This window comes from Stegodyphus dumicola, chromosome 7 (assembly GCF_044657685.1).
Source record: "Stegodyphus dumicola isolate Sdum_Otavi_A_Nest chromosome 7, ASM4465768v1".
In the NCBI taxonomy this organism is placed as follows: domain Eukaryota; kingdom Metazoa; phylum Arthropoda; class Arachnida; order Araneae; family Eresidae; genus Stegodyphus; species Stegodyphus dumicola.
Genome location: NC_140774.1, coordinates 73,523,948 through 73,550,544, shown reverse-complemented (window position 1 = coordinate 73,550,544; position 26,597 = coordinate 73,523,948). Strand labels below are relative to the sequence as shown.

General features: G+C 29.4%; 1 protein-coding gene across 4 annotated transcripts; it reads left to right on the top strand.

The window, feature by feature from the left end:
* Positions 1-1,514: 1,514 nt before the first annotated feature.
* Rab23 (RAS oncogene family member Rab23) lies at positions 1,515-24,845 on the top strand. Of its 4 annotated transcripts, none has more exons than XM_035372418.2 (9): positions 1,515-1,751; positions 2,928-3,058; positions 6,807-6,928; positions 8,508-8,593; positions 10,214-10,290; positions 15,121-15,200; positions 15,483-15,565; positions 15,679-15,765; positions 21,491-24,845. In XM_035372418.2, exons 2-9 carry the CDS (start codon positions 3,026-3,028, stop codon positions 21,631-21,633), a joined length of 711 nt encoding a protein of 236 aa, XP_035228309.1. In that variant the 5' UTR covers positions 1,515-1,751; positions 2,928-3,025; the 3' UTR covers positions 21,634-24,845. The 4 variants fall into 4 exon arrangements, with proteins under 4 accessions (XP_035228309.1, XP_085676586.1, XP_035228308.1 ...); XM_085820460.1 differs by having other exon boundaries at positions 1,518-1,644; XM_035372417.2 differs by having other exon boundaries at positions 1,520-1,747.
* The last annotated feature ends 1,752 nt before the right edge of the window (positions 24,846-26,597 follow it).

Here is a 26,597-nt window from a genome sequence, read left to right as displayed (position 1 = left end):
TGTTTCCAACAGCGTTGTGAAATATTGTGGCTACGTACCCGGAACAGAACGCTGAACGCAAATGCTGTGCAAATATTGCGGCTAAAAACCTCCCATTTAAAACTTGTACTCGAATAAATGCGTTTCTCGGAAAAGTTTCTAATTTCGTTTTGCATCGATAGGTGTGATAAAGTCGTGACACGTATCACAGATGTGTAATTGAATTGAGATCTACTTACAAGAGTGTATATTTATGATAATAATAATAATAATAAATACTACGGAAATGTTCCAGTTTATCACAAATTTAAATAGATTACAGTCAGATTAGATACATTAGAACTTCGATTTTCGAAATTCGGCACGTCGAAATTTTCCATGGTCTGGGTCCAACATAAATTTTTCTCGATAGTCAAATTTCAATTATTCATTCCCCGTTCCCTATTTTCCACTTATCTACTGTAATTATCACTGTAATTATGTAATATTACATATTAAAGTAAAAGAAATACATCAAATTCTGCACTGAAGTTAATTTCAGGATACTTCTGTTTCAAAGAACATTTGTAGATTTATTATAGTTATCCATTCATATAAAAATCTTACTTTTTTTCTCATATAAAGTTCATTTAAAGAAGGGCCGTTCCTAGGCCATTGGCTGCCCGCGTACTTTCCTAAAATTGCTGCCCCCAAATTAAAAAAAAAAAAAAAAAAAAACTCAATGATTAATAAAATTTTTATTTTATACTTACATATGACAAATTGTATAAAAATTACTTATATATGACAAGCACTTACAATGAATTTAATATATTTAGGCGTGGTATCGCCAGAGTCTGCCCTCCCCCTGATTTTCGCCGTCTGCGTATTTTTACGCTCTGCACCCTTGCTAGGAACAGTCCTAATTTAAAGGTCAAAATCATATTGTTTTGCAAATATCAGTTGCACATATATTTCGCTACGATATGCATAATAAATTAATTTGTGATTAATATTTCAGCTCAGTTTTAAATAAATTACTTTGCCAGTTTGGAAAGCAGGAATTCATCTGTACGAATAACGAAAAATGCCGTTTTATATCTGGCATTTAAAGATAACTGATAAATATATACTCTGATTGTACTTCTATCCTTAAAATTTAGACGCTTTAGGAAGTGTGGCGATATTACTTTTCAACTGAAAAGTAAAAAAGCCAATTATGCAATTACATTGTACTTTTAAGTTTACAGGCAATTCCAAAGGCAAGAAGAATAGGACAAGGTCATTTCGCTCATTAAATGAAACGAAGAACAATACATTCGAGTATAGCGGTACCGAAACCGCATCTTCGCACAGCCACTTCACAGGAAATGCTTACTACTTTTTAACCCTAGCGCGATTTTTGTTTAACTTTTACCCCCCGTAGCGAAAACTTCACAAGTTAACATCGCCGAAGTGAAACATACATAGCAGTTACATTCACTTAGTTATCGCCAAAATTGGCGACAAGAATGTTTTCAAGGTTATTTGAGTCCGTTCACCATCATACTGAGACTTGGCTGTCTTCTAATTTCCTTTCGCAGATGGCTGCCAACAAGAAACTTCGCCGTAGGCGCATACGTAATGCCGTCCAACCATGACGAGGAGGCACCGACCTTTTACCTGCTTTTTGCCTGAAGAAGCTAGGTTAGAGTTGTTGTCAAATGCTTAGGAGATATCCATGTGATTTTATTAATCAATATTTTACGAGACGTGATTACTTAGTGTAATAGATCTTCAAATCATTCGTGTAAGTGAGTGCTTTTAACCATTGATGAAGTTCAGCGACATTTAAATAAGAACTTTTGATTTTATACGTAATGCTTCTGACACACCGGTGAGAACCTATTGTTAGGTGCACGTATTGAATTTATTAACAATCTTGCGTGTGTTTAGACTAAAGATTGCGATTGTTACCATTTGAATTAATAATTACGAATAAATTTTTACGGCTTTTTAAAAAAGTTTTTCTTATTTGTATACTTTGTTATGCAAGCGAATCTTCCTTTATATAAATAACTTTGTTTAAAATTTATTTGTCAAATAAAGGAGTACTGAAAACTATTACAAGAGCTACTGAGGAATATTAGCATCGAATTAAACAATTAAATGGCAAGGAACCTAGTTCTGAGATAGTGTGAGGATAACTTGAGAAAATATATATGTGAGTTTTATGTATGTATGAATGTATGTATGTGTGTTTTTAAAATTTTGAAAATTTTTTACATATATTTATAAATAAAATTTATAATGTTCCAATAGAAGGGTGTGTATGATACTGAAGTATGCATATCAGATTTTTGTTTAAAACTGATATAATTGATATAGTTCATAAATAATATGTACCGGAAGAGCTAATTTCAGTTATTGAAGACTAACAATCTGATGTACATTTTACGTTGGGGTTAAATAACTGTTAGGAACAAAATAATTGAAAGTGAAGGCTAATATACAGTTAATTAATAAATTAAAAGATAAAAAAATATGAGTTTAAAAACATGCATTTGAGTAATCAGTTTCATTTGTGTATCACGAGTACTCAAACCATTCTTGTTCTTTAGATATTTGTAGCACTGATTAGTTGTGATATAATATTCATTTGCAAAGCCTTAAATTATTCATAAGTAGGTTTAGTATGCTTGTTAAATAAAATCTAAATCTTTTTTAATTGCCTTTAAGTTCTGATAATATGATGTGATGACTCTGAGTATTATTTTTGGTTTGTTATCAGTATGAACCAACTATTTCATAAATATAAGATTCACTTTTTATTTTAATTCTTGGTGTTTTAGTATTGCTTAAAAACAGTTGAGAAAAAGTTTGCATCTTCTGGCTTGCATAATTGTACTAGATTCAGATGTGTAGATGAAAATTGTTCATGACGAGCTATATTTTATGAAATGTGCATTAATATTTTTCTAACATTTCAGAGATATGTGTTGTGGTGGCATGCAGAGCTTAAGTACTATTTTGAGTGTACCTTTGTGAATATGAGATCAGGAATCAAGTTTTTAGTTTATTTGCTGTCATGAGAGAAGAGGATTTTGAAGTTGCTATTAAGGTAATTAATTATAAATGCTAACAAATATTTCAAAAGTTTATTTTTAATTATTGAATCTGATTATTGAAAAAGTTTTGATTGGGAGCACTGCTCTGATTTGTAATTTTGTTGTTTTTTTAATAATTGTTTTAAATTTTAAATTCAAAATGTGCATGTAAAGATTTTTTTTTAGATAAATACCGTCTTACTTAAAATTTAGGTCATACTTTTCATTCAGATTTTAAGGATATAAAATTAGGTTGTGGCTTAAATTCAAAGCAACATCTTATTCCTACCGAATTCCCATTCTCCAACAATAAGATCTTTGCCAGATATCCTGAAAGAAATCATCAAAAAAAAAAAAAAAAAAAAAACATTGCATTGTTTAAGCCTTGCTGAGATAAATTGCAGTGTAACTTGAGGCATTGTGTTTTTCTGTTATACCATGTAGATTTCCATTATTTTAAGACTCTTCATTAATTGCTTTTCTAATGAAGCGTATTTTGGTTAATCTTTGGATTATGGTAACTTGGTGATTTTTTGGCGAAAATTTGGCGACCAACTCTGCTACAGCAACCCTCTATTTTTTTTTTTTTTTTTTTTTTTTTGCCGCCATTTTGTCTTCACGAAGTAAAGACGTTTCTTTTCTTTTTATTTACTCAACACTTTTTCCAACAATCTGCTAGCCGAATTACACTTATGCTAGAAATTTTATGGAACAAAACTGCTTAATCATGATAAATATTAACTGCAAAATTGGGAAAAAGTGCAGAATCGCAAACTCCTTGCCACGTTTTTCAGAATCGCACATACACAGTAACCATGTACACGTCGACTTATTTTTACTTAAAAATAATCCCAGAATTGCACAAAAATGGCATTGCACACACTCTTGACTTTATCCACCTACACTGCTATTTTCTCATAAATTAAAAAATTTGCACGAAAATGCAGGAAAATTTTGTGAATCTTTAAACTCGGTAGAAAGCACATACATGAAATTACCTGATAGCGAAAAAGTATATACCCTTTCCAAGGATGAACATTTCCACGCATAAAATAAATAAAATATCCAAAAACTTTTACCTCCAAATTTTCTATTATAAACGTCACCAATGAATTTATAACGCAAACATTAAAAATGGTTGCAAATACTTAGTGTCGAATATTTAAATTATTTCCATGCACATTTACTTCCACTGAAATGTATACCAAATTGCTACAAACATATAATTCACAAAATAACTATCATTTAATTAAAATATAATTAAATTAAAAAACACTACTTAAAATATAAATAAGCACATACATTAAATTAATAAAAATTAGCTTACAATCCTAATTACTTTAAACTAAATCATTGCTAATAACAATTTTCCAATAATAGCATATTAATTTATTTACTCCTTACATTTAGAACAATGCATAAAAATAATATCCTCACATAATTAAAAATACTAACTTACCTAGTCTTCTTCAGAATCTCAATCCTATTCGTATTTGCGCCTGTTTCAGGATCTTTAAAATGATACTTATGGTTAACAGCAAGATGTTGAAAACCTTCATCCTCCAAACAGTCATATGACTTCCAGCAATCAAATATTATTATTGTACCAGGTAGAATATACTGCTTAATAAAACTTAATAAGCAATCTTTATTTTTATCTCGCACAACCTTAAAAAAACACTTATTACGACCCCTTTCAATCCCACTAAATACCCATTTCAAATTCACTTTAGATAGCGCCATGCAATCCAAAAATTAATCAACACTCTTTCACACAACACAATGAAGCTTAATACAAAATACTATAGTACTGCAGATATTTTTCCAAATTTTCCCCCTTTTCCGATTAAAGAACTGTAATTCGTCCATTAATGTCACATGACATATCTCGTGACCTCTCATTTCCCTCACACAAAATAATGCGTAATCGGAACTGAGTACTTCTCACATTGTTCCCAAAGTCCTAGGTAGTAACCTTTATCGCCTACCAAAATGTCGCCAAACTACCTGTTACCATATTCCAAAGATTAGCCATATTTCTATAAAAAAAGAGGTACTCTTCTGTTATCAATACCAGATTCAGAAATGTATGCATATATGCAATATGGATGTGTTCATGCAATGCATGTGTATACATACATAGATGTGTGTTTGTATACAGTCGCACCTAGTGCACTTGCATACATATACACATGCATACATACATTTCCAAATCCAGTCCCAATAAGAGAAGAGTACCAAAAATTATTGGTGGATAAATATAATGTTATACAGCCAGTAAAGGGATTCTATTAACAACTGGATCACTACTAATTAAGTGTACTGACTAATTAGCAATAAATTGCCTGTAGATCATCCAAGCTAAAAATGTTGTAGGAAGCAGTTTAGCTGAATATGTGTTCTGGCATGAAACTAATCCTATTACTGAATGTAATTGAATGTTGCAAGAAATGGGTTGAATATTTTGTTGATCTGAATATACTTCTGTAATATATTTTACAGATTTCATATTTTTATTAATTTTTTGAAGCAAAGAGTTTTTGAAATCTGCTTTCATTTGTCTGAAATTTGTTTTTAACTGAATAAATTCACTCATAACATAGGCAAGTACATCTGCTGGTTAAATCTGGATAAAAAAACCAAGGAAAGAAACTATTTTTTAGATAAAAGTCAGTTTGTTTATCAACATCTGAGCATATAAGGTTTTATATATTTATTAATCAATAAATTTAAACATTTTTGCCTTTATTGCTAATTCTACTGTTGGCTAATACCAAGATGCAAATTAATATCTTTTCTATTTAAATGGAACTTTAGTTACTTTTATATATATATATATATATATATACAGTTAAAAGTCGTTAATCCGGACTCGTCAGGACTTCGGCGATTCCGGATTATTGATTTTTCCGGATTATAGATCATCAGTTTAAATCTGGTAAGATGGCATGCAGAAATTATAAAATTAAAAACATGAAACCATAATTTATGAAATAAAGAACAATTATGATCTAAAGGGTATAAAAATTTACAAAAAAAAAAAAAAAAAAAAAAAAAAAACCTTAATATTTATATGTTTACTTTATTAAACATTTCTGTCAATGTAAGTTGTTTAAGTTGCTTCGTTTTCTGTGATGATACTTTCTCTTTAATTCTATAAACAGAAGTTCAAGCTTACTTTTATGAAATTGCTATAACAGTCTGCAAAAAATAATAAGCCGGATCCAATTCGAAGATTAAGGAACAACGCAATCTGCAACATTAACTGAATTAGATAATTTTAGCTCAGCTTATACCTCCGTTAAACATTAAATGCGCATGCGCACAAACATATTAGCAGCCGTAAAGGTCTTACACGCTCTCGTAAACGCCTGTGTGCATGCGTGAATGCGATGCTTGCGCAGAAAGTTTGTAGCTTTGAGGTCCGGATTATAGATCATTCCGAATTATGGGTGTCTGAATTAACGACTTTTGACTGTATTTCAAGTTGCTAGCATGTTTTACCTCATCTGGAGATTTCTGAACTATAAGTAGCAAATGGAATGCCTTTGGTTTGTGAATTTTAGTGTGTTCAATAAAATTTACTTTGTGCATTGCCAGAAAGGTTGTGGCTACATTCTGGAGAGGTTAAGACAGAAATAAGTTACCTGACTCATTTCATGGATCCAGAGATTAACACTAAGTACTTGGAATCTGTACTAGCATACCAGGCTTTAAATACTATGCTATGTGCTTTTATTCTTTTAAATTTTTACCTTTTAGGTTGTTGTTGTGGGCAATGGAGCTGTTGGAAAGTCCAGCATGATACAGCGATATTGTAAAGGTATCTTCACACACTCGTATAAAAAGACCATAGGAGTAGACTTTTTAGAACGTCAGATTGAGTAAGTGTATGTTTTATTTCTCCTGTGTTTAAAACAAACTTGCATATATATAGGTTTAAGTCCCAGTAAGGGCGTCTTCCATTCTTTTTCTCTTACCATCAACCTATTATGCATTTATGTTTCATAAGTAATTTTAATGCTTCAATTAATGCTTAAAATTATTAGTAACATTAATGCTTTAAATTACTAGTCAAACATTTGTATAGAATAATATTTCATTAATTTGAAAAATCTTTTCTTTTTTAGCAACATGCGATTATTGGCAAAAAGAAAATTTTCATGAAAATGTATTGTTGATTTAATTGTTAATCTAAATATTATTATTTTATTATTTAATTTTTGAACTCACAGTCTGAATTCTTTAAATGTATTAGATTTCTTAGAACCAAAATTAGAATCGAGCAATAAATCCTCCTAATGATCTTCAGCTAGCATACAATCTAAAGATCTATAGACCTTGAAAGTTTCAAAACAGAGAGTATAAATAGGCCAGCGGATAACAAAAATGAATGTAACCTCACCAGTTTTGGAACAAGAGACTTGAGAACAGAAGCTATTGATTGGGCAGTGGACATTAGTACCTTAACTACAATATTGCTAGTTTCATTCAACAGTCCCAGTGATATAAGTTTTGTGACAAATGGCTCAGTTCAAATATTGGCACTAAGTGTTGAATTGCAAAATGCCATATTTCCTTGAATTATTGGTCTGTATATAAATTTACATTAAAATATTGGCAATATGATAAATTATTAAAGAGAACAGCAATTGCAGGAAAATGCAGCTTTGCTTAAATGATTTTGGCACAGAAATTTAGTATATGAGATGAGGTAGGTATACAAAATGCCGATTCATTAAAAGACAATTAAAAAGCATAGTAGCAAATTTTAAAGTATACTAGAACTTTGTTATATATATATGTAATGAAATAGATTAAATGTAATGATTTAATGATTTAGAAATATTAATAGCTCAAATATTGAGATGTTTATCCATAATAAACAGCAAATTTGGCAGTAAGGAAGATTAAATATTCATTTTTATTTTACTCTACATTTGTGGCCACAATATACTTGTCACTCTAACCGTGCCTGTTTCCAGAATATTTACATTTATGATATTGTTGCAGCAGGAAGGGAAAAAAAAAAGTGTGTAGCTTCTTAGCAGTAACAGAGGTAGAAGCAAATTGTGTATTATTGAGTATGGAAGTTTATTAAGAGAAAGGTTTCGATTCAGGAAACTTTTAAGTTCCAAATTAACAATGTTATCATTATGTAAAACTCGCATGATATGGATTAATCTAGAAATGATCCCGTCCAGAAAAAGTTCCTAAGCAATTTCCTGTTATTAGAACAGAGAGGGAAAATACTCAAATTAAAATTAAGAATTAAGAAACTATTGCTAATTCATAATTTGGAATTACATATTTTTATTTTGCATATATATATATGCATGTGTACTTTAAGGATTTATTTAACAAAGAAAAAATTAGAAGATAATTTGAAACATTAAAAAACAATTTTTTATAACTTCTTTTTTGTATTTAGTTTGATATAGTAATTGATTATATTTTTTTTAGCTATAATGGGGAAGATGTGAGGCTTATGATCTGGGATACAGCAGGACAAGAAGAATTTGATGCCATAACTAAAGCCTATTATAGAGGTATGACTATTTTATATTTTTACATAAAAATTTATTTTCATAAATACCCTTTTTCCAATAATAATTTTATTCCTTTAAATTCATATCAACAAAAGGGGTAGAATAGACTTTAAGGTACCCCTTGTATTATGGCGAAGTTGTTCTTTGATTTATCGCCAAGTTGTTGTTTCATTTATGATAGCCTGAGTAGTTGAATGTTATGGAAACCCTATTGTGACGTAATCGGGTGCATGATTCTGGGAAATTTTGAATCATGAGATGTTTTGTAAGCGTTTTTGTGGTGTGTGTTGGTTTGATTCTTTAGACTGTAGAATGGACGAATGTAGTAAGATTAATTTGAATTTTCTGTACGATTTGGAGCGAAAGGGAAAAATAGCTTTAATTGACTGCTGTGTAAATGAAAGGTTACTTAGTAGCCGTTATAAGTATCTTGTATGTAGGAAGGATATGCATCTGTTCGAACATAAAAATCATTTAGATGGGTTTGTAGGAAGAAAGGTTTAGATGGTCACTATGTGAAGCGTTCGATCAGAAAGAGTACCTGGTTTGAAAAAACGTCATTTGAGTATGATTGATATTTTGATTTTTACGTGGCTCTGGGTGTACGAAGCAAATTCGAAAATCATGGTAAGTGAATATTTGCTTTTGGTAGTGCTTAAATGTATAACATGTTTTTCCTTTTTTATGTTATTTTATTGTTTGGTTTAAAATTTATTTTAAACCAAACAATTAGATTATGTATTTTTGTTTGATTATTTATGAGATTTTGTTTGATTATTTATGTGAGATTATGTATTTTTTGTTTGCCTATATTTTAGAATTTGGTGCTCCTTTGACTTTTTAAAAGAAAATATATCGATGTATACATGGACAAAGTAAAGGGAGTGCACAATGCAAGTTTGTGCAATTCTGGGATTTTTTTTTTTAAAGTGAAAATAGGTCGATGTGTACATGTATAAAGTTAAAAGAATGTGCAATGCCATTTTTGTGCAATTCGGGGTTTTTTTTTTAAAGTGAAACTAGGTCAATGTGTACATGGATAAAGTCAAAGGAGTGCGCAATTCCATTTTTTTGCAATTCGAGGATTTAAGTGAAAATAAGTCGATGTGTACTTGGATACCGAGTTTGTGCAATTGTTTGTCTTGTTATTTTGGCTTTATGTAGCATCGATGTTTGGCGCAAAAATCGCCACTTCGCAAGCCAAAATAACGAGTCAAAGAATTACACAAAATCGGTATCCATGTGCCGCCAAAAATCGCCAAGGGGTATACCCTAAACTCTACTTTTACCCAACAAGTCTTTTTTAAAGTCTGAATAAGATTGCTTGTATTCTTTAAATGTCAGAATTTTCATCCAGTAATTTATAAATTTATGTATATGTTTCTTTTTCTGATTGATAAAATTTGTTTAACCGCTGTCTGGATCATGTCTTGATTCAAATTTAAACCTTTGGTGGAGTAAACTGATAAACTGAGGGGAAATTTTAAATTTCCTTCCTTTCTCACAGATGTAATGTTTATGCTTGTACTGTAAACTTTGTTAAAACAAATTTGTTATACGTATTATGCATATGACTAGTTGGATATGAAAAATATTAAAAGATATTGAATTTATTTACAGGTGCTCAAGCATGTATTTTAGTTTTTTCTACTGTAGATAGAGATTCTTTCAAAGCTATTGAATCCTGGAAGAGAAAGGTATTTCATATTTATTTATTATTATAGTTTTATAACATCTTGCTTAGTATTCACATAGATTTATGTATAGAGTCATGACAAAATACTGAAAAAATATATCATTTGGTAGAAACATGTAAAATAAATTTTTCATGTATGGTTCTTCCACATAATTTTTTATCCTAGTGATTATCATGTAATTTTTTATGCTATTTTCTATACTCCTTAAAAATTACATATGTAAAATCTGATAATCTGGCACTTTCAGAACTTTTTAGGATCATTGAACTATATAGAATGCTATAAATATAATTTTGTAAACCACTAATTTTACTGTAAGAATGAAGATAATTAAGTAGGATTGTTCATATGAATGAATATGCAGAAAATGAACTAATGAATATTTTTAGTAAACAGAAATGTGTTAGAAAGTATTTAAAATTATCAATAACGTAATATTCCTAATGAGCTTATCTTATAGTACACTAGAATTCTGATCATCTGTGAATGCGAGTAATCTGCACATACTATTGGGTGTAAACAAATGAAACTTCAGTTCTCGTGAAATTCAGCTTGGCAGCAAAATTATTGGCAGTTTTTGTTATATGTACATGTAAATGAATTTTTTAACAAAAGTACATATAACAGTACTAATAACATATTTGATAAAAGTACTGATAACATATTTGGTTGAAAAAGGAAATTTATATTGTAAATTAAGTTATTAAGCTTTTTCTGCATATGCAGTAGTGTTTTTCTTTTCATTGCTATTATTATGTATGGATTGGATTATGAATCTCTGTAAATTTTTGGTTTAGATAAATCTCTGCTTTTGAGTGTATAGTCTGCTGTTTTTTAAAATTAATTTAGGTGATAAATATCTGTTTAAAATTTATTCAACCCCTTCTTTCTCAGATCTCGAATTTGAACTTTAATTGCATCACTAGCCCTTGTTAGGTCTATAAAACAAATAGAAATAGATTAAGAATGGAATTTTCTTTTTTTGGGGAAAAGGGCAAAATTTATTAGTTTTTTATGCAAAATGGGGGGGGGGAACGAAGAAAATGAGCTCAAGGATATAGAATTTTTTTAAACCCTCCAATTGGCAAGGCTGTATATGCTATATACATACATACAGTGGCTGATAAAAATGACCGGGCATTTAGATTTTTTGTATTCTTTAATAAACATAAAAACTAAAATAAATTTAAACAAAAAAAAGGCTTTTTTTTATTATTTATGTTCCACATTTTTTATAGTAAATATATTTTCGAAAAGATTAAACTCGAATTCAAAAATCAATATCATTTGTTTAATGAGGAAATATATTCTCACAAAAATAATCAGATGTAACAGCCAAAAATGACAAAAACTTGCATTGCTTTTGCTTCGTAATATTTTGTAGGGTAACCTTTACACTTGTTCACTCCATTTAATCTTTTGGTCATTGACTCGACAAGTTTTTGTTTGTTTTATTGTGTTTGTTGTTATTTCTGGACATATTTAATGCCACTCTTCTTGAATAGCTGCTGCTGCGAAGATATGCTCTGTTTTCGAATTTTCGATTCTAGTGCCTGCCAAATAGGTTCAATAAGATTAAGATTTGGCAGTTGCGCCTTAATTACTTCTGGACACTTATATAACAGGCAGAGTCTGACACTGTGCGCATTATGCTTTGGATCATTGTCCAGGTAGAATTTAAAACTATTTTGTATATTAAGTTTTGTGCTGACATTGCCAAATTTCGATTCAAGATGTCAAAGTATATATACTGATCCATTATACCATCTACAAATTCTATATTACCAACACCATAATGTGCCATAGATCCCAGTACCATAACTCCTTCTCCGCCATGTATAACAAAACAACCATGTTTAACATTTGGCATTAAGTTTTGCTTCCAAAACCCCTCTTTTGGTTTTCTCCACCAACGCTCATCCATCTGAGCTGAAAGACGTTAAATTTGCTTTCATCAGCAAATAATACTTTTTTCCAATGGTCCAGCATCCTTTGTTTGATTTATTTTGCAAAAGCGAGTCAAAGTTTTCAATTTTTTTTTACCGACATAAAATTTTCTGCATGCTACTTGGCCATGATATCCTGCAGATTGCATTACTCTTCTTACGGTTTCTGGATTTATTCATAGTCCATATAATTTACTATGTAACAAATTTAGGATAACTCAGTCTTGGATTCTTTCTAATATTCCTAATAAAGCTTTTCATTCCATGATATAACTTAAATGGTCTTCTTTTGTTTTGACTATGAGTCTGTATCTAATAATGCTTAATAATACCAAAAACTGTAGAATCAGTTAAATTAAGTAAACAGGTAATTTTTTTCTAAAAGGTTTCCTTTTCTTTTCATTCAAATCAATAACTAATCTGTGGGTTTCTAATGATGTTTCCTTTCGTGAACAAGCCATTGCAAGAAAATGTTAAAATAGCAAATAGTTTCTAAAAAGGAAATTCAAATTCTGAAAGCAAAAAATTTTTAGTCGTTTATCCAAACTAATTCCATAAAATTTTGTTTTTTATTTATTGCAAATGATTTTAATTAGAAATTATGAAAATGTCTGATTAATTCTGTGGTATCTTTTTCTTCCATTTCAGTTTAAAATGCTATTTTTTAAATTCACCATTTCATTTTTCCAAATTTATTCATTACAAAAAGATAGCTAAAAAATATGCATTCAAAGGAAAAATATTCTTTATTAGTTTACAGCAAAGCTTTTCTCCTATTTCTTAAAAAAAGTAAAAATATTGTTATGCCTGATCATTTTTGTGAGACACCATACATATATATATATATATATGGTCTAGAATATATTTTGTAATATCTATAAGAAAATATATATAAGTGCATCTTGTAACATGTCCAGGAAATTAAGGCAGTATGTGAGAAGCACATAAATCCAGGTATGAAGTAGCAGAGGCATTTTGATATTAAAATCAATAAAATAATTCTGTGTAATGGTAGTTTTGGAAAATTTGTGTTTTCTTAGCAAAAAACTTGACCGTTCAGAAGGTTAATGAATCCAAAAATTTCAGTTTTACTGTTTTCTGTAATCATTGATAGTACATATGTGTGAAATGTAATATATAAGAATTTATTTTACGAAAAACCTTCCCAATGAAGTATTTAAAAACAGTACTTATTTATTTTTGCTTTAAAATAAAAAAATATTTTGAATGCAGTTTTGCTGATAAATACAAGTTTTATTTATTTGAAATGTTTTGATGCATTTTTATCAAATGTATTTTTATCAGAATGGTCTCTCATTCTTTAAAATTTTGTTGATTATTTATTTTCGTATTATATTTTTCTCTTGAAGTCATGCTAACTTCCATTTTGGGTTTGAATTGTATTATTGTTAGGCATTATATTAAGGAAATGAACTTAATTTTTAAACATTTTCTTACAACTTGAGGTTTAACATCTTTTTGTTGCATATTATATGGAATAGAACTATCTCAGTTATGTACATTATTTTTCATAGTTATATTGTGTGTAGATATATGTCACTTACTACTGTATATGCTGTATTCATGAAACACTTGTGCTGTTACCTGTCTCATCATTTTACATTGCAAAAACTGTTATTCATATAATATTGCAAATACTAAGTATAGAGTTGTATTTTTTCATACTGCAAACTGATGCAGACTAAGTGAATTATTTGAGTGAATCATAAGGACTGATTATTTAAATGGAGAATCATGCATAACCAATAATAAAAAAGCTACAATAGAATATATTTAAGAATTTAAAAATAAATATGAGCTGCTATCTGTATTTAAGCATGCCAAGTATGTACATGCTTGAGCAGAGTTGGATACCTGACGAGAATAAGAAGGATGATACATTAATTATGAATTGAAAAAAAATTTAATATCTAAAGTTTTAGTTTTTTAATTGAATATTAAGAAATTCATATTTTAGAAAAGGTATTAAAATTGAGAGTAATAACTGATTTTATGTGCGAATTTTAAAAGGTACTATTCTGTTATCAAGACCGGATAAAGAAATACATTGTATGTACGCATATATGTATGGATGTATGTGTTTATGTAAGTACGAATGTATGTATTGTATGTATGTATGTGCATATATGTGCATATATATATATATATATATACACATACATACACAGATGCACACGTTTATACATTTCTGAATCCAGTCCCAACAACATAAAACAAGTCAGTTTTATGTAAAATTATGTTACTAAATCATCTAAAATTGTATAACTAAAGGCAGTAGATAGCATACTATATCATTACCAATTGTTTCATATATACCAGCCATGTATACCTCTTAATCAGGTTTTAATATAACCTGCACATAGCTGAAAATTTTATGGATTTGTGTAATGTTAAATTTCTGCAGGTGGTTCAATTGTTATTGAAATTTTCCAACATTTCTGATAAGAATATAATAATTTATAAGCACTATTGGCAGTGATGCATATTTGAAGAATTTTATCTGCCATCTATTAATTTGCATGCTGAAAAATTTGATTGTGAATAATATTTATCTGATATCTGTTATTACACCAAAGATACTTTAGATATTGTATCACTTGGAGAGAATTTTGCTATAGTTTAAAGGAGGAATCAAAAGAAATTAGCAATTTCTGTTTCTTGGATAATTTGCTTTGGCATAATGTCTTGCCATTTTTTTAAGTATCGTTTGTCTCGTATTTATTTTTTTAATTGCAATTTCATTTTAATAACATTCTATAGTTTATTAATATTGTGTTTTTAATTTGTTAGTGTCATGTTTAAAAAATGTTAAATGTGTAGCTAAAATTCTGCCAGTAGTTTGTTAAAATTTTTCATCTTCTAGGTTGAAAATGAATGTGGAGAAATCCCAATGGTTATAGTTCAAAATAAAATTGATCTGATTGATCAAGCAACAGTAACAAAGTAAGTTTTAGAATTTGCCTTTAAGTAAATTGTTAAAACAAATTCATTCTTCATATTTTTTGTTTATTATTATAAATGTGGGAGGCTTTAGAATTAAAAATTATTTTTACCCATTATAAATTTTCCTTAGAATTAAGTTACCATAAAGGAAACTTTCTGCTTTGTACAATTTAATCTGAATAAGAATGTAAGGAAATTATAAAATATAGTTCTGTTTATTGGAATAATTTTTGTTAATTTTAAATTTTTCATGTAGCTAAAAAAATTATATTTTGATAATAGAGACGAAGCAGAACTTTTAGCGAGGAGACTAAAATTAGACTTTTTCCGGATATCTGTAAAAGAGGATTACAATGTTTCTGAAGGTAAATGCCTTTTTTAATCTGAAAGTCTTATTTATTTTATTTTATTTATTTATTTATTTATTTATTTTTGAGTTTTACCATTTTGTTCTTGAAACTCATTTTTTCCCCCCTAGTGTTTCGTCATTTGGTGAAAAAATACCTTGATTTAACAAATGAACCAATTGAGGAAATAACACCCAATATACATTCCCTTGGGAATTGTAAGTTTCTATTTTCATAAACCTATTATATTTTTACTGTGTTTCTTTTTATCTGGTTATAATGAAAGTTTTCGATCAAAAAATTTTCTTAATAAAGTTACCCCCCCCCCCAATAAAAAAGCATCAAAGCAGTATCTTTGGTGCAGGTAGTAATTACCACGCAAATCTATGATTTTCTGCCAACATTTTGGTAGTTTTTCAAAGCCTTTGGCCGAGAAACTTTTTGGCCATGAGTCCAAAAACAGATCAATCCCATTTTGTATGTCCTGTGCAGAAAGGAAGATAGCACCAGTAAGATGTAGCTGCAGGTGTGAAAAAAGGTAGTAGTCCAAAGGAGCAATGTCTGGGCTATATGGTGAGTGCGGTAAAAGATCTCATTCGAGTTAGTACAGAGTCCAGTCAGTGGATGCAGACACATGTGGTCTTGCATTATCTTGATGGAACATCACCTTTTTGCTCTGGAACTCAGGTCAATGTTTTTCCTTGATAGCAGCATTAGCACAGATTAGCATCTCGCTGCCTTACTGTCGAGGGTTTTTACCCTTTTCCAGATACTCTTTGTGGATAATACCACGGTAATCCCACCAGATACATATAATGATCTTTTTGTTAGGCAAATTGTGCTTTGCGATGCTGCCGACGGGCTCATCAGGTGCAGACCAACCCTCTTTTTGGCCTATATTGTTGAAGTAAATCCACTTCATCACAATAGATGATCTATTCCAGAATTTTGTGCTTGTTTTGATATTCGAGCAGATTATTGCAGGCCGAGAAACATCTGTCCTTATCTGCTTGAGTCAGCTTATGAAACACCCAGCGATTAAACTTGTATGTTAAGTTTATGCAATTCATAGTGCAACTAATGAACATGGCACTAATGTCTAACTCCTTAACAAGCTCTTGAATGGTTGGATAGTGATCTTCTTCCACTTCTTGAATGTCATAACCCTTGTTTTTGAACTTTCGGTACCAAACCATCACATTGTCATACGATACAACATTAGAACCTAAAACTGTGCACATGATTTGTTGACATTCTGTGGCTGACTTTTTGAAACAGGACTGGAAGTAAATGATGGGTTTAATCTGGTAGCGTGATAGTTCCATTTCAGACACCTTGTATTTATGATATTTTTTTTTACAAAATTCATAATGCAGTGTTATAAAGCAAGTCTCTTTCTTTCAAATGCCAGAAATTGTTTGACAAAATATGATTAAACAAACCAACGTGAACTGTTTGTACAGACCATATTTGCAGTGGCAGGAAACTTTCATTAAAACCCAATATTATTATTATTTTATTATGTGAAACACTGCTCAAATAAAACTGTATAAAATGCTTTTTTTAAGTTGAGAAAGAGACCTTATATTTATTGAATGTATGCCAAACTTCTGTTTTGCAGATGGAAATTGTGATCAGATGACTTAGTTACTGAATGATTAATTTCTAATAAAACACAGAGCAATGTAGCATGTTTGAGTAATTTATGCATTTTTTAATGGTTTAAAATGGCAGACAATGAATGAGAATCACATTGGATATTGTTTTAGTGCACAAGTTTGATAAACGCAGTTTCGTAAGTTGCTGTTTTCTGCAACATTTATCAAATATAGGAAAAGATGCTATTTATTGCAGCACTTCTCAGTGCTGGTTTCAGTAATTTTGGGTTGAAAGCAGATGATGTAATAAATTAGTCTTATTCTGAATATTTGTCTGTGGTTTCTGTAGAAGTTCTAGACTGAACCATAAAAATTAACCAGTGCTCAGCCATCTTTAACACGTTGACTGCCACGGCACTTTTTGGATTCCGGTCCAAGAAGCCAAATCGATTTAATCATATTATATTATCAAAAATACTAATTATGATTCGTAGCAAACATTAAAACGTTTACAGGATGATTTTTGTTTAAGAAAAAAGTGGCCTACGAATTATCTCATAGTCGGCTTTTGTTAGACAAAGCTCTTCTCAGAAGCCTGATTCATACAGACATGCTTTGACTTGTCGCCTCGGTACAACTAAAACAAGTGCTAAGCGAGTAACTTGCAGTGGTGCAGAAGTGGCAAGTCAAGAAACTACGAGATAACTCGTATTGGGCATCCTAAAGAAGAGCACTAGAGTTATCTTGTGTTGGGCAATTAACATGCTAAAACTAGTGGAAATATTGTATACTAAACAACACGGGAAAGACAGACGCAGTCACACTTATCATAAAATTTGATCAGTAGGCTCCATGCCACCTTTCTGCAAAACGGTGAGAACTGCAAGGAAATGCACATGAAATGACAAAGAAGTAGAGATCTGAAAAGCATTATCTGTATTTCTCTGCCGTTTTGTTCCCAAATAAGAACCATGTTTGGAAAAATTAGAACAGGAGGTGAAAAATGGATATTATACAAAATGTCAAGATTGAAGGATTGTGTGCCAATTTGCTGAACCTGCCAAGTTGCTGGAATTGTTTCTTCATCCAGCTTAGTCTTTGAATTTACTCTTACAGACTACCATCTCATTCACCATTAATAAAATCTCTCTTCAAATGCTTGATGATATGGAGAATATGAAATAGCATTATAAGCCTTTTTTTTACTCTAAAAGAGAGGAGTTTAATAGGTGTGAGGTAATATAAAACCTGAGAAATGACAGCGCTGACAGTCATGTGAAATTATAGCTACTTTATTTTTTATATTCTCTTTCTAATTTGACTAAAATATTAGAAGCAGTAGAACTTCTGCACATGCCTAGTGTAGTCTATATTACTTTATTGCTCTTTTATTATGGTGAAGTCACTTTATTGTTATGTTGAAAATCATGACTACTTTTTCTTTAGGTAACATTATTTAATAGTTAATTTTTTTTTTTTTTTTTTTTTTTTTTTGTGTGTGTGTGTGTGTGTGTGTGTGTAAGTAAGTAATTGATTTTTACACATTTGTTTATAACTTTGTTACAGTACAAAGTCCAAGATCCGGACGTCCAATATCCGGAATGATCTAAAATCCGGACCTCAAGGGCCACTACCAAATATTTTTTGTGTGCTTTACATCTGCGTATTTGATCCCCCCTCCGCATAATAAAACATGGGGAGAGTCCTGATTCTTAATTTCAATTTGGCACTAAATAAAATACCTTGTTATTGAAGAAACAGTCATTTTGGCATAAATTTGTATAATCAATAATTTGGCACCATAGCTTCACATCTGCCTGTCATAGATCTCAAACTGAAACATTCTACAGATACATCATTGATTTTACACCTACTAATATTTTATATCCCTGACCTGCAAATAATTATTTATTATATTTTTCTTTCATCACCGTATGTTTATCAACACATGACAACTTGAGTAATGACTCATAGAGCAATGCCTAAACAATTTTTTTTTATTATTATTTATTTATTTTATATAGTCGTAACTGAGAAACAGTCTGGTAACATTTTATGTTGACATTACGCTTGACGATGATTACAGATTTAAGTTAAAAGTTAAATGCGCTAAGAAATGTTGACAGGAGAAATTTAACAAAAATTTCTTTTCATATGCTAAAAGTATACATTTAGTGCTATTTGAGTTAAGAATAACTGATTTGTTATTCACATAAACCCAGAACCAGCACTAGAGTTCATATGGCCGCACCAGGCGGCAGAATTTTGGGAAGACAAAGAGAGGCAGTAGCAGAATTTAGGAGCCACAGAGAATGCATCAGGCAGTAAGATATCTAGCGCTGGCTCAATAAGCCTTAAGTATATGTGGGAATATATTTATTCAGGACTTAGATAAGCATTAAGCATATGCAAAAAATAGGCCTTAAGTATAATAAATAACTAAACTAATACAATTCAGGCTTAATTGTCTCAGTGTGCAATCTAAGCAAGATAAAATTTAGCCGAACAACTTGTCTTTAGTCGCCAATCTCATAATACATAGCCAAATATATATAGTGAACGAGGGCTAAATTTTATGATGATACTGCAAATCTGAAGGTTCTGCAAATATTTCATTTTGGAGAAATACCTACTTTTGGATATATATTCTGTTTGCTATCTTTTAAAATTAATTTTGAATATATAGTAAATACATGTAAAGAACTTAGGTATTAATTTATACATAAAGCATTTATATATTAATTTACACATAAAGAATTCCCCCTCCCTCTTTTTCAAATCTCAGTTCAAACTTTAAATGCATTATTGGTAAGCCTTGTTGGTAGCTGATTTGTTTACAATCAGCGTAAAGCAACTATGAATAGATGCTTAAGATTAATTAGTACTTACTGAGATTTTCTTGGCGTGCAAAATGGCAAAAGAAAAGAGGTTAAAAGCTGAAGACTTTTTAAAAAATAAATTTGAAATTTCATTCTAGCACTAGGTATGAAGCAAATAAACACACTGGTGGCAAAATTTAGAGGTGCCGAATTCAGTCAGTATCCTTTAACCCTTTTGAAACTAACGGGACAATACATTCCAAGGCAGATTTCATTTTTACTAGTGGGCACGATCGTCCATATTTACATGTATGAGTGCGAGTTCAGTCTTTTCAACAACCAAGGTCATATACTAATTCAGAAGTCAAACAACAAAAATCAGCGTTATATTTACAAAATTTTCACAGGACTAGTTTTGATGTTGAAAAAATGTTTTTTTTGCGATTTTGCTGCTGAAGATGGTGGTTCGGTAAAACCATCAAAACTAGTCCTGTGAAAATTTTGTAAATATAATGCTGATTTTTGTTGTTTGACTTCTGAATTAGTATTTATTCGGTGTGTTATTGTGTCTTAATCAAGGTCATATAATCGGGTGTTGTTTACGAATTAAGTCAAGATAATGGACTAATGGAATGATATGTCCCACTAAAAGAAATATAAATGTTCAAAAAAATCTTAAAAAACTTCTACTTCAAAAATATGAAGCAACATATTAAATTAAAACGAAAATAAATAAATAAAAATCCATCTTGAAAGTGTTAAACTGGAAGTTACCCTTGTAAGAACAAATACATTATCCAATGATTTTTTTATCCAAAAGATGGTAAAAAAAGGCTTTTTGTCCAAAGACCAAAATAAATTATTAAATTATATATTTAAAATCATATAAATGCACACACACACACACACACACACACACACACACACACAAAAAAAAAAAAAAAAAAAAAAAAAACCTGCTTTCAGGCACTCAGCTTCCCAGAAGCAGGCTTGAATACCAATATTATAAATAGCACCCTATGAAAAAAGAATTTAGAATTGTTGAAAAGTGAACAGTACTTTGAATGCTGTAGTCTTGTTCAAAGGCATGGAAATGTAAAATTTTATATAGCTATGTAAACTATATGGATATGGCCTGTCCTGTACCTTGTGTACTTTTTATGTATGTTTGCTGTATTTTAACCCCTTAACTGCCGCGGGCGTATATATACGCCTTGCTCAGCCGATGCGTTAACTGCCCCAGGCGTATATATACGTCCTTCCAAACTGCTATCATTTGCTTTGCGCTGCTACACTTAAAATTATTCGCAAAGTTAACGCATTGGCTGAGCAAGGCGTATATATATGCCCGCGGCAGTTAAGGGGTTAATAGTTTTAAGAGAAATTTCAGTTTCTCAGTTAAAATATGTTGCTTAATCTATTATTTATATAACATACAAAAGTTATGGCTTATGATATTGCAAGCAAATGTCATGTATATATATATATATAGATAATAATAATAATATTTTATTCTTCCTAATTAGATGATTATGATGGCTATCCATCCCACAATGTGTATATGAGGTCATCATTTCCCACTACAACTAATGGAACTATATCTTTACACAAACCAAAAAGAAGCAAAAGCGGAAAAAAACATTTTTTTCGAAGTTGTCGTTTACTTTAGCTGAGATGGACGCTGGATTTGGTTAATTTATGTGTAAATGAATTTAATGTTTTATACACAGATGTTGGTGTTGTTTTTAAGTGTGTCCGATTTATTTATAAAAAATTTGTATTCATGTGTTAAAAAAAAGTGACTGTTTGCCAATATTTGCCATATTTTATGCATAATCATTATCCCTGGAAATCTGAGCCTTGAAACAAATGTAGAGTATTGTGAAATATTACTACTTAATTTTTCTCTGTTAATGTTCATTTTCATTTAAAAATACCCTTGAGCCCAATTTTTAATATTTGACGAAAAGAAATATTTTACCGCCATAGAACTGCATATGTGCTATGATGTTCTACTAATTCTATCCGTATACTTTTTAATAATTATGTATGTTGTAAAAGATTTACTGTAGAAATTAGGTAAGTCACCATATCTTAAGAAGTATATATTAAAAGAAGTACATCAGTAATTTCAGTCAAGATAAGTTGATCTATTTTTAAGAGTTTGCATCTTTTATGTAGAATGCTGTGAGAAATAATTAAACTTATTTTGGTCATAAAAACATTACATATATTACAAGCTTAAAAAGGAGAAGCTATTTAATGTGAATTTTTAAAAATTCTAGTTATGCTGTAATTTTATTTTATTATCTGTTTTATAGATACTTATGTATAAGACCTCCTCCCAAAGAATTATAATGAAATTTAAACTTAAGTTTAATGTGCATTAAATTTATATTGTGTACTCCCTACAAAATTTGTTTCATAATTTCAACTTTTATGAAACTCTCATTTGAAAGTTCATGATACAGCATTTTTGTGATTGCCCTTAGAAATCTTTAAGGGAAATGAAATTTATAGTTATTAAATTTAGTCACATTCTGCTAAAAAATTCACTTATCAAATCATTCACTAAAAAATCACATTTATTATTATTGTTGTTGTTTAACCTTTGTACACAGTTTTTAAAACTACAGAATATTTTTAACAAAACCTGCTGAGTTTTGTAACATTTTGATATAGTAATATCTCTTATATTTTTTATTTTACTGAGAAATCTCTGTAAATCAGAATTGTATAAATGTTATTAAATTTATAGTTCATGGAAAAAATATTAGTTTTAGTAATCATATTAACCTAAATGAGGAATGTTATAAAAAACAGAGCTTAATAGAGTTCATAATGAATAAAGTTGTAAAAGAATAATTGCAAATGCAGAATGCAAAAATTTATTTTCTCAAATGAAAATATCATTTTGTTATATTTTATTTAAAACAAATTAAACATATCTATGGGGAAAATATGTTTTGCAAAATAAACTTTGAAAAAGTTAAAAAGAACGTAAATTTTCATTTCATGGATGCATGCTAATTATTTTTCAAGAGGATAACAGCTTGGCTTCTATCAAAAGTAAATAAAACATTCAGATAATTATGTTCCTATTATGATTATATTTATTTTGAAGCATTTCTTGATTATTTCTGAGTAATGCAGAACTTTTTTTTATTTTTAAACCAATCTGTTTACTTTCTATAATAAATTTATTTGCTCTTGTGAAAGCAGCGTTCTATATACTTTGGAAGTTTTTCTGAGACTATTAAAATGGTATATAAAAGGTACTAAAACTATATTGGATTATTTTGGATTTGGTAAAAAAAAGCATTTTCTGTCATTTATTCCGAGTATCATTTGAATGTCAGATATTTATAGTATTTTACCGAGGCTTTACTTTTTATTTATTCAAAACTACAAAGTGTATTTTCCCAAAAATTTCATAGTGATATTTGATCTTTTTCTTGTTTGACAAAAAAAAGTTTGGTTTATAAAACATTTGCCATCAGCCACTCATAATATTTTTCATGAGTTAATAGTTCAACCTGTTGGTTTTTATGTTAAGTGTGCAGTAATTTGTAGACTCTTAAGTGATCCAGCATAAGTCTCTTCTTATTTTATAACATTGCTCTAACTCAGAATAATTTTGAGGTATTTTATATGTTCTCTTTTTTATGTACCATTAAATTTCTTTTATTATCTACTTTACATACCTACGACAAAGTATATGTATATATTTAAAATATACTTATTTGTATTATGTAATTCTGTATTTTTAAATGCTGTACGTTTTTAAACAATATTAATGGCTTTTATGTAAGATAAACAGGACATTTTCTGCCATGCAGATCCTTTTAATATAGAATCACGGTTATTAATCAATAATTTAATTTATATTTTGTAGAAAGTAAAAGATAATGCATGATGAAATACTTCATAAAGATTATTTTCTATAGAAATTGCTTTCTACTTTCTATAATTTCAGATTATTATATAGCTACTTAATTTATTTTCATTATTTCTCATGTACAAATTCAGCTGTCCAAATGATATCAGTTTGTAATGGAAATAATAATAATTACTCCATTTATTGAAGAAAGATTGGAAATCTTTTATGTAAAACTGCTTTATATGTTTTTAAATACATTCAGCTATCTGTATGGGAGGTCACTTGTGCACAATTTTAATATTCAATATAAAAACGTAAATTAAGTTCATTTTCTAATGTATAACTAACTACAAAGGACCACTTGAAAAGATGGAAATTTTTTGCTTGTTGATGAAAATAATAGCTTGTTCAGAACTAGTTATGCATTTGTCTTATTAATTTAAATGTCAAGAACTTGGTTAATCTTAGTTCAAATGTTGATCTTAAAATCCATACAGAAACATTATTATACAAAGGAGTATTAAATATATAAAAATATCTTTTTTTGTGTACTTATTTACTTTTTAATGCAAAAAGAAATGTAGTGTAATTTCCTTACAGTTATGTATTAAAAATTGGAAATTACATGTGTGTACTACATCTTTTTTTAATTTGCTTATTGCCAATAACGCGCCTCACTTATGTATATATGCAAAAACTGGAATTATTTAGTAATTAAGAAAAACTCATGAAATGTGTCTTTCATTTATATATGTACAAGCAAATATGCACTTTTAACTATTTATTAAATGTTTGACTTGCACATTTGTAAGATTACTAACTAGAATTGTGAAAATAACTCCGTCCATTGTATTTTTTTACTTGAACTTATAAGATTATTTTGTTTATAAGGAACTTTCTGGAAGATATTTGCCATATAACATTGTATCACTACTGTAATATATCTACACTGTGTTATTTGTTTTAATGCATTATAAAATAAAATAGTTTAAAAAAATTTAGTTTGACATTTGTAAAAGTACATTTTTTGACATTTCATAAAATATTTTATGAAAGTTGTGTCATGCATGAATTGTTTTAGATTTCTTGTAGTTCTCATTTTAAATAAATATAGCTTAATTAAATAATTTAAAGTATTTAAGTACATAATTTTTTTCAACAAATTTGCATCTAGTTTGCTAGCCAGTTTCTGGATATTTATTAAATGAAAAAATTTATCATTCAGAATGAACTTTTATTTTCCTATTTTTATTAAAGGTATCAAATATAGATCATTAATCTTAACATTTTCAAAATATCAAACATTTTTCATTACGTAAAGTTATTTCAGTAATGCAGTGTTGTTTTATATTTTAGTAGAATATTCTGAATTAACTTATTTGCAAACTTTCTTAATTGAAAATGTACAGAATTTGAAATCTGAAAATTTTAGATTGCAGAAAATTAATCATTAAATTTTTGTTTAAATGCTAAAAGTAGGAAGAATCATGCAAATATTTTGCATCTTCTGTCAATATATATATTGTTGCAAACTCATTAAACTAAATCTTCAGAGTTTAGTAAAATTAAAGATAATTAAAATAATTCAATTTTAAAAGCTTTCACATTATATGTGTGTACGTGTGCACAAAATAGTATAAACAGAAAATACTAAAGTATATTATATACTATTAAAAAAATTAATAGTGTTATGAATTTGGTATTTAAAAAACTAATGTTAGTTCAATTATAAATTAAATGGTTTTATTTCCCGTGCAGTGCAGCACGTGACGAATATTAAAAGAAAGCTAAGCCGGAAAATTTTAAATACAAGAGCATGTGCATTTAACATTTAATAAATATCTCTTTTTGATTTTGAGAAAGTACTAGAAAATTCTCGCATACGATTTTAAAATCTTATAAAAGGAGGAAAACCTCTCAGTTTGTGGTAATTACTTAATTTATTGTTGTTTAGAAAACTGCTCTTGTTGATTGTAGCGAATTTGCGGATTACCTTTCTTTAGCTGTGTTGGAATCAAGTTCTATTGAACATTTGAGTAGTTAGATAACTACTGTGAGATATTGTAATACTGCATGATAATTTGAGGAAATTTAAGCATATTTCTTGTGATAATAATAAATTTTTGTTCATTTTTCATCGGACTTGTGCATTAATTTTGTAACGAACCCATACGCACGCAACAATTTTTGGTGTCAGAAGTGGGATTTGAATGCCAATAACAAGAGCAATAGAAGAGCAATTAAGGCAGTTGATATTATATTATTATGAGGGTACACTTTTAGCTTTTAGAAACTATTTATTTACAATCTTAGAATGTATAATCACAGAGAACTGCAATACCAGCATAGTTCTACTCTTTATCTGTATCCAAAGTGTTGCCAATTACAAGTTACTAAATATTAAATGTTACCATTTACAAATTATTAAGTATTACATCTTCCGTTTTTTTAAAGAGTTCAAAAGTTTTAACAGTCTAAAATCAGTCCATATACCTGGCTGGCTTTCTAATCACTCTCCCACTTCTATTTCTTAGCTCACCATTCCTTGTTTCTGAGTTAGCAGAGTTTGGTAGTTGATCTTCTAAACTTTGCCCTTGAGAATATCTGGAATCATATCCTTTTGCATCTGTTTTCTGTGTATTAACTCCTTGTTCTGTTCCTCTCATATTCTCTTCAACAGCTGAACTGTTTTTTCTAATATCTTTTCTATTTCTTCTCAATACTGATCCAGCTGATCTAGGTATATATGATCT

Coding starts and splice junctions, on each gene's coding strand:
- Rab23 (XM_035372418.2), top strand. CDS start 3,026: ATGAGAGAAGAGGATTTTGAAGTTGCTATTAAG. Junction 3,059..6,806: donor ATTTTGAAGTTGCTATTAAG/GTAATTAATTAT, acceptor TTTACCTTTTAG/GTTGTTGTTGTGGGCAATGG. Junction 10,291..15,120: donor TTGAATCCTGGAAGAGAAAG/GTATTTCATATT, acceptor TTCATCTTCTAG/GTTGAAAATGAATGTGGAGA.